At 39.5% G+C, this 8739-nt stretch overlaps 1 protein-coding gene across 3 annotated transcripts in view; it reads left to right on the top strand.

Moving 5' to 3' along the window:
• The first annotated feature begins 221 nt into the window (after positions 1 to 221).
• The window catches only part of LOC135527910 (sodium- and chloride-dependent taurine transporter-like), a 33923-nt gene continuing 25405 nt past the window's right edge, over positions 222 to 8739 (top strand). Inside the window, exon 1 of one of the 3 annotated variants that reach the window (XM_064956564.1) lies at positions 222 to 384. Coding sequence is in view for 1 of the 3 variants with exons in the window: in XM_064956563.1 (XP_064812635.1) it covers positions 7039 to 7049 (11 nt within the window). In the remaining 2 variants the exon portion in view is untranslated. The other 2 variants (XM_064956565.1, XM_064956563.1) reach the window with 2 other exon arrangements.

Genomic DNA, 8739 nt, shown 5'->3' with positions numbered 1-8739 from the left:
GTTTCACTGGTTACCAAGCCTGTGATGAAAACGCCACAGCAGTCACTCATGTCCTTTGTCCTTTCCATTCCTTTCTTGGCTGAGTTTGTGAGTCCGCATGCGTGCCTTGCTTTGAGACTTGATCGAGCCAGATGAGGTGAGAGCGCCGAGCGATTCAAATTAGCGGGAACCTGTCACTTTAAGAATAAACTCTCCTGTTGCATGGGGAAGCTGGTGATTTTCCACTCAAACTCATATTAAACGCGCACCCGCTCTCAGAAACAAAGGTCAGGGAGAGAGAGAGAGAGAACTCGTGTAATTCATTTCCGATGCAATTGTTTTATTGAGCACTCACAGCACAACACAAGTTTAAGGGACAGCTCGAGCTAAACAATTACCTGGCAGGTAATTAAGCATCATCTTTACCCATCAGAGAGATAAGTAATAGCAAGATTGTTGCTTCTATGTTCTTAATGTATAGGCTAATATTCACATTATTTTCATGATATAAGTCATATTATGATTTATATTATCTGAATAGAGCAGCCAATGTATGTTCTGTAACAATTTCTCAAGGTTTTGGACTGAAATATACATGTTGCTCTTTGACGTTTTCAGATATAAAAATAAGTGTCCTCTTGGGAATCTCTCTCCCTGCTTGATAATGTTTTATTTGAAGTGATGCTAATAATTGCTGTGTGTATAAAACCTAATTATGCAGTGCGTGTGTCTGTGAGCGCACATGATGTGTAGGCTAAAAACACCATAGCTTGGACATCAACCCAAGGGTGCCTTATATTGCTTTTGGACGTCAAACTATTTAATTAAAGCCAATGGTTTTAGTATATTTCATTTGTCGTAAAATTATGACAAAATGCAACATTAAAGTATAGGGATATTTTGGTTGCCATTGCATTTGTGAGTGCGCTTCCGCGTTTAAAATACTATACATTAATAGGAAATATTTCCTACACTATAGCATTGCTTTTTTATAATGCGATGCATTCTAAGAGGTCGACTTTTGGGGTTTGGGTGGATGTATTGCCTTCAAGCCTTCGCACTCCTTTACGATGTTACTGTCTGTCTCTCCCACGTGTGCCTTCTTAATCTAACCGAGGCCATATTCGATGGATTGGTTATGTCAAAGTGGAATGATGATGAGGACTGTTATTTGAAAGACGATGCTGTTCGTGAATTAGTTGTGACGGTTTAAGATGGTTTTAATACCCATTTATAGGTTGTACATTTTAACCCACTTATTTTGTCTTTACTCTGCCCGACAGAGTCGCAACTCCCGACAGAGAAACAGGCATTGATTGAGATTGAGGCGTGTCCTTTTTGGTACCATATTCTTTAGGAACAACAATGTTGTAGTTTGCCATCCGTAGATGAAAATGGATCGACTCTCGCCCTCCATTGGCTTTTGGTCGACTTTAAAGAGGTGACGTTTTATGAATCAGATAATGACATTTCAAATTTGCTGCTCCTTTTGGATAAATACTTATTGACGTGTTGGTTGAGTCTTTGAGACACTGACACAATAGGCTATAGTAGGCTAGTCTACAAACTAATGTGTCATTAAGATGAAGATGGCATGTGTTTTTGTTTTGTGTGTCAAGAGTGGATCATGAAACTAGGCATTGCTCTATTTCCTAACCATTGTCTTGGGTCAGTAGCCAAGCATACACTTACAGTGATGCTGCAAATATGTTGCTTTCTCACAGAAGCCTGTTTCCAAAGAATCAAAGGATAATGTGAAATCAATAGATATGTGCATTTTATTTTCATTGTATAACTGCATATTACCATTTTGATTCTTCATCTCATATTGTCTTCATTATATGATCAATCATTATATCTACCCTTTTATTTGTTTAACTCAAATGGGCCCTTGTTGAAGAAGACATCAAAAGGGGTAACTGTATTGATATTTCTGTCATATGAATGTGTAATACACTGCAGCTATACTGATGTGTGCACCTTATTACTGATCCAGTATGCAGTATTCCACACCTATCAAAATAACAGTGCCATGGGGTCAAGCATCAGGCTACATTATCCCACATCTCTGTTATCTGACATACAGTGCATTCGTAAATTATTCAGACCCCTTGACTTTTTCCACATTTTGTTACGTTACAGCCTTATTCTAAAATTGATTTTCCTCATCAATCTACACACAATACCCCCATAATGACAAAGCAAAAAAAGTTTTTAGAAATGTACATAAATATCACATTTACATAAGTATTCAGACCCTTTACGCAGTACTTTGTTGAAGCACCTTTTGACAACGATTACAGCCTTGAGTCTTCTTGGGTTTGATGCTACAATACATGGGTATTTGGGGAGTTTCTCCCATTCTTCTCTGCAGATCCCCTCAAGGTCTGTCAGGTTGGATGGGGAGTGTCGCTGCACAACTATTTTCAGATCTCTCCAGAGATGTTCGATTGGGTTCAAGTCTGGGCTCTGGCTGGGCCACTCAACTGCATTCAGAGACTTGTCCCAAAGCCACTCCTGCATTGTATTGGCTGCATGCTTAGGGTTGTTGTCCTGTTGGAAGGTTATCCTTTGCCCCAGTCTGAGGTCCTGAGCACTCCAAAGCAGGTTTTTATCAAGGATCTCTCATACTTTAGTCCGTTCATCTTTCCCTCTATCCTGACTAGTCTCCCAGTACCTGCCACTGGAAAACATCCCCACAGCATGATGCTGCCACCACCATGCTTCACCGTAGGGATGGTGCCAGGTTTCCTCCAGATGTGACACTTGACATTCAGGCCAATCTTGGTTTCATCAGACAAGAGAATCTTACTTCTCATGGTCTGAGAGTCATTAGGTGCCTTTTGGCAAACTCTAAGCGGGATGTCATGTGCCTTTTACTGAGGAGTGTTTTCCGTCTGGCCACTCTATAGGGTTCTTGGTCACCTCCCTGACCAATGCCCTTCTCCCCCCGCTCAGTTTGGCCTGGTGGCCAGCTCTAGGAAGAGTCTTTGTGGTTCCAGACTTCTTCCATTTAAGAATAATGGAGGCCACTGTGTTATTGGGGACCTTCAATGCTGCAGAAATGTTTTGGTACCCTTCCCCAGATCTGTGCCTTGACACAGTCCTGTCTCGGAGCTCTACGGACATTTCCTTCGACCTCATGGCTTGGTTTTTGCTCTGACATGCACTGTCAACTGTTGGACTTTATATAGACAGGTGTGTGCCTTTCCAAATCATGTCCAATCAATTGCATTTACCACAGGTGGACTCCAATCAAGTTGTAGAAAGATCTCAAGGATGATCAATGGAAACAGGATGCACCTGAGCTCAATTTCGAGTCTCATAGCAAAGGGTCTGAATACTTATGTAAATAAGGTATTTCTGTTTTTCTATTTTTAATGCATTTGCAAAAAAAAATTAAAACCTGTTGTCGTTTTGTCATTATGGAGTATTGTGTGTAGATTGATGAGAAAAAACAGTATTTAATACATTTTAAAACAAGGCAAAATGTAACAAAATGTGGAAAAAGTTAAGGGGTCTGAATACTTTCCGAATGCGCTGTAGCTCTCCCTCCTGATATGTAAAATGGACATTTGTTATTGGATTACCCCTTTAATGTATTCCATTTTCTTAAATACAAATGTTGTGCAAGACAAAACCCCAGTTGTTTCCAATGGGAACCGGAGAGCTGGTTTGGGATGCTTAGCTGTTATTTGATGAATGTTTCTCTTTTCTATAATATCATGCTACACGGTAACATCCTGTCATGTTGATATAGAGGGTCCGCCCTCACAGATGAACTTGATTTGAACTTTATCTGCTGAATGTAAAGAGTAAAAAAACAACCTCCCCTTGGACTGTTGTCTCCAGGCAAGCTGCGTCAGTTAAATTTGATCTTCTTAGAGCCATCCCAGAATTTGAAGCCAGGACAAGCATTCCAACTCCATAAATCTATTATATTACATAATAACGATTGTGTGCGGTCCACTGTATATCCAAATAAGGGTGGTATGGGGTGGTGTGAGTAGAAATTATAGAAGCAAAGCTACAAGTGAGCCTACATATTAATTGGTTTGGACAATGTTTAATACTCCACTCTATTAAGTAATTGAGGAATGGTTTGGCTGTTATAAAACATGCAGACAAGTCTTCTTTTTTTTCAACCATGCCCAGCGCATGCGGGGTGCATGATTCGTCATAAACAGGAGATATACCTTTGACTAAAGGTCTTATCAAATCATTTGATATTTTACAGTCTTTGATTCTGTCTTTAATGCTTCAGTCTCAGATGATAATGTCAACAGTCTAAGAACACAATGCAGTGGAATAAAGTAAAATAAACAAAAATCCTGGGTCTGCAGTTTCATATAAAAATGTTGCTTGACTTTACATTGACTGACAATTTAAAGCAACTGTATAAAACAGGAGCTCTGTCCCACTCCTACTCCTCTGTTGTCTGCAAATTTGTAACAGAACACAAGACAAATCTCAAGGAAACTCATTCATAGTATAACTTTGGTTTCTTTAAAACCTCTCTGGGATATGTGGGACGGTAGCCTCTCACCTCGTCAACAGCCAGTGAAATTGCGGGGCGCCAAATTCAAAACAACAGAAATCCCATAATTAAAATTCCTCAAACATACAAGTATTTTACACCGTTTTAAAGATAAACTTGTTGTAAATCCAGCCACAGTGTCCGATTTCAAAAAGGCTTTACGACGAAAGCACACCAAATGATTATGTTAGGTCAGTACCTAGTCACAGAAAAACACAGCCATTTTTCCAGCCAAAGAGAGGAGTCACAAAAAGCAGAAATACAGATAAAATTAATCACTAACCTTTGATGATTTTCATGAGATGACACTCATAGGACTTCATATTACACAATACATATATGTTTTGTTCGATAAAGTTCAAAAATCTCAGTTTACATTGGCGCGTTATGTTCAGTAGTTCCAAAACATCCGGTGATGAGAGCCACATCAATTTACAGAAGTGCTTATAATCAACATTGATAAAAGATACAATGGTTATGCATGGAATTTTAGATCCACTTCTCCTTAATGCAACCGCTGTGTCAGATTTTTTTTAAACTTTGCGGAAAAAGCACACCATGCAATAATCTGAGTACAGCACTCAGACAACAAAACAAGCCATACATATATCCGCCATGTTGTGTAGTCAACAGAAGTCAGAAATAGCATTATAAATATTCACCTACCTTTGATGATCTTCATCAGAATGCACTCCCAGGAATCCAAGTTCCACAATAAATGTTTGATTTGTTCGATAAAGTCCATTTATGTCCAAATATCTCCATTTTGTTCATGCGTTTATTACAAACTCACGAGGCGTGGGCAAGTCCAGGCGAAAGTTCAGATGAAAAGTCATATTACAGTTCGTAGAATCATGTCAAACGAAGTATAGAATCAATCTTTAGGATGTTTTTATCATAAATCTTCAATAATGTTTCAACCGGAGAATTCCTTTGTCTGTAGAAATGCGATGGAACGCAGCTAACTCTCACGTGAGTGCGTGTGATCAGCTCATGGCAGTCTGCCAGAGCTCAGCCACACCTGGCTCATTCAGCTCTCATTAGCCCCCACTTCACAATAGAAGCCTCAAACTACGTTCTAAACACTGTTGACATCTAGTGGAAGCCTTAGGAAGTGCAATATGACCCCATGGACACTGTATATTCGATAGGCAATGATTTGAAAAACTACAAACCTCAGATTTCCCACTTCCTGGTTGGATTTTTTTCTCCGGTTTTTGCCTGTGATATGAGTTATGTTATACTCACAGACATAATTCAAACTGTTTTTGAAACTTCAGAGTGTTTTCTATCCAAATCTACTAATAATATGCATATATTAGCAACTGGGCCTGAGTAGCAGGCAGTTTATTCTGGGCACTTTATTCATCCAAGCTACTCAATACTGCCGCCCAGTCCTTAAGAAGATTTAGGTAACATAAAGTTTCTTTGCACTATGCAAAACAATGTGAGTTGTTGTATTTTTCCAGAAGTGGCAAGGATATTTGCAGTCTGGAAATATCATCTGAAGTAACTACTTCTGTGTGTATGTGTGTAAAAGCCTGCCAATAGCCAAGCCCTGTCTTCTGTCAAAAGGATTGCGCAAATCCTGTAGTCAAGTTTAACACTGTTTTTTAATTACCATGCCAGCTATTGTACACGTGAGATCCTTTATGAGTATATTATGGTGTCTAAACAGAACAGGGAAGAATACAGGAACCATCACCTTATTAGGTGTTGTTATACAGTGTGCTGTACCCGGTTTACGTTTCAGAGATAACCTGGCACACGTCATGTCAAAATGGAGCAGAAGGCTCCCAAATACACCACAGAGAAACTTCCCTGATTATATCCTGCCCCCGATTTTAAGAAAACTATATTTATATTCACAAACAGTTCCCATAGAGATATTTGAAAGTCTTTGCTGTGATGTGAAATGACACAGTCATAAGCAGTTATAATAGGAAATGTCCCACATTTCCAATGCTATGTGGAAGTGGGACATTAAGACAGTAATACATGAAAACTTAGCATGGTCAGCCAAGCCAGTCATCAATCCCTTCCTTAGTCCCTGTCCAGCCACCACCCCTTACTCACATAATGTTTTAAGAGGGCTTCTTTCTCCTGCCTGGAAGCTGTCCCATGAGGCTTGATTTCCTCTGCATGCTCATGGCCTACTACTCTGCTCACACCCTCCCTCCCTCTTCCTATCCTGTCATCTGTTTCAGTTACATGAATAAGAGGTGCCTGTGACACATGCAGGGCAAAGCATTCAGCCCCAGTCCCTCACTGTGTGTGTGTGTTGTGTGTGGGGGGGGATGTTGTAAGTGGGAAGTGGAAATTTACAGTCCCGAATCAGTATCTGGAGAGTTGGTCTGCGACTGCGAGGCTGTGCCCAATCTCCACATAGGATTTAATTGTCTTTAGCTGAGGGCGGGACTCGCTGTCAGCTTCACTTCTTGTGAGCAGTGTTGGCATAAAGACATTCAGTACAGAGGAATGGTGACAGCTGAGAGAGAAGCATACTACATATATCCACAGCCATGAAGGAAATGTAAGTCTTTGGAATTACTCAACTGAAATAATAACATAGCCTTATCTAAATCTTTATGTCAAGTGATTATTAAGTTCTGTTTTGGGATGCTTTTAGTTTAATCTGAATGGACAATTTCATTTAAGTACTTAGAAACCCTGGAATTAGCACATTTTAAACAGCTTTGTTAATGCTTTGTTTGAGTGTGAATAGGGGGAGCTACTTCACAAAGACTAAGGATTGCATTCAGTCCTTTATTTCCATTTGCCTTTTATCTTTTGCAATGCATGTTTGTTACAGAATCTTTCTTTATGTTTGATTGAATGCTAACTTGGTGATGTGTCCAATGCGGTGTTTTTCAGATAATGACAGTGTTATGTTTTAGAAGGGTTTGAGAATGTCTGGTCAAGGGTGTCTGGGTGGGTCATGTGGCAGATCCCACGGACGGTTTGCCTTAAGTCTAACAGCAGACAGCCTCCCAGCACCCAGCAGGTGAAAGCACATAGAGCAAGAGAGTGATAGAGGGATAGAGAGAGGAAGAAAAATAGAGTGCGTGAGAGCTGATACAGTTATGTAATGAGTTTTGAGAGTGGAAAGCAATTCAAGTTGACTTGTCATGCATAACAGAGACAGAGAGAACCTGGAAAATGACAGCGGAATGAGCAGAGCGATGGAGAGGACCTTAACTGGAGCTTGATTTAGTAATGAGGGGCTGTGTGGTTTTAGCTCAAACAGCCATTTAAAGGGCAATTTCACATTTTGTCAACTTCATATTCAGCACCACCCCAACATCAACTGATGTGGAAATTTTGCGTTTCTATGTGTTGTCATAAAAAAGATAGAGAAAGATGAGTGTTTCCAGTGACATCATCAGTGTGCATCGTGTGATTTTTTACCAATTATGAGTAGGCATTGCCCACTAATTGTCTACTAATTAGTTGATGATGTCATTGGAAACACTAATCTGCATATCTTTTTTAATATAAAACATAGAAATGATCCACTTTCACATATGTTGATGTTGGGGTGGTGCTGGAGATTATGAATATGAAGTTAAAATGAAATTTCCCTTTTAATCATTTAATGAACTAATAAGTAGTTATTTGAGACTGCATAACAAGTTAACTTTTTTATCAGACTCTGAACAACAGAAGCACAGAGCGGTCACTGGTCAATGAGTGCAGCTTTGCATTAGATTTTCACAATGTGGTATTTGTCTGTGAGTAGCTACAATGTGTGTGGAGCTGCTTAAAAGCAGCTCTGTTCTATTTCTTAGTCTGCTTGTACAGTGGCTACAGGATGTAACTGTCTGGAGTGCTAGTCACACGACAAGGCGAATGCAGATACCTTATGTTTTAAAGATCTATGGCTGCCTTTCAACTGAGAGTAGTTTGGATAGATTGTTCTGTAAACTGGTAATACATGTATGTATTTGAAAAGCAAAAGCAAAAATGATAACCACAAATGGTACGAAGTGTTAAGTGGCAAGTCCATGCGCTCGTGTAGGTTTGAAAGTTAAAAAGCCTTTAATGTATGGGCTGATATTATTAAAATACACCAATGCGTATAGGCTTACATTTCATCAGGGTGTCTGACAATAGTATGTATTGTTGAGAGATCCAACTATAAATCAACTTTGAATTATACTGTTACTTTCAGAGGCTTAAAGAGAAATGTTTACTTATTGGAGAAAGATTTGTTCTCTAGCTAT

The sequence above is a fragment of the Oncorhynchus masou genome, chromosome 33 (genome assembly GCF_036934945.1).
Source record: "Oncorhynchus masou masou isolate Uvic2021 chromosome 33, UVic_Omas_1.1, whole genome shotgun sequence".
NCBI lineage: Eukaryota > Metazoa > Chordata > Actinopteri > Salmoniformes > Salmonidae > Oncorhynchus > Oncorhynchus masou.
This window is presented reverse-complemented; position numbering and strand designations above follow the sequence as displayed.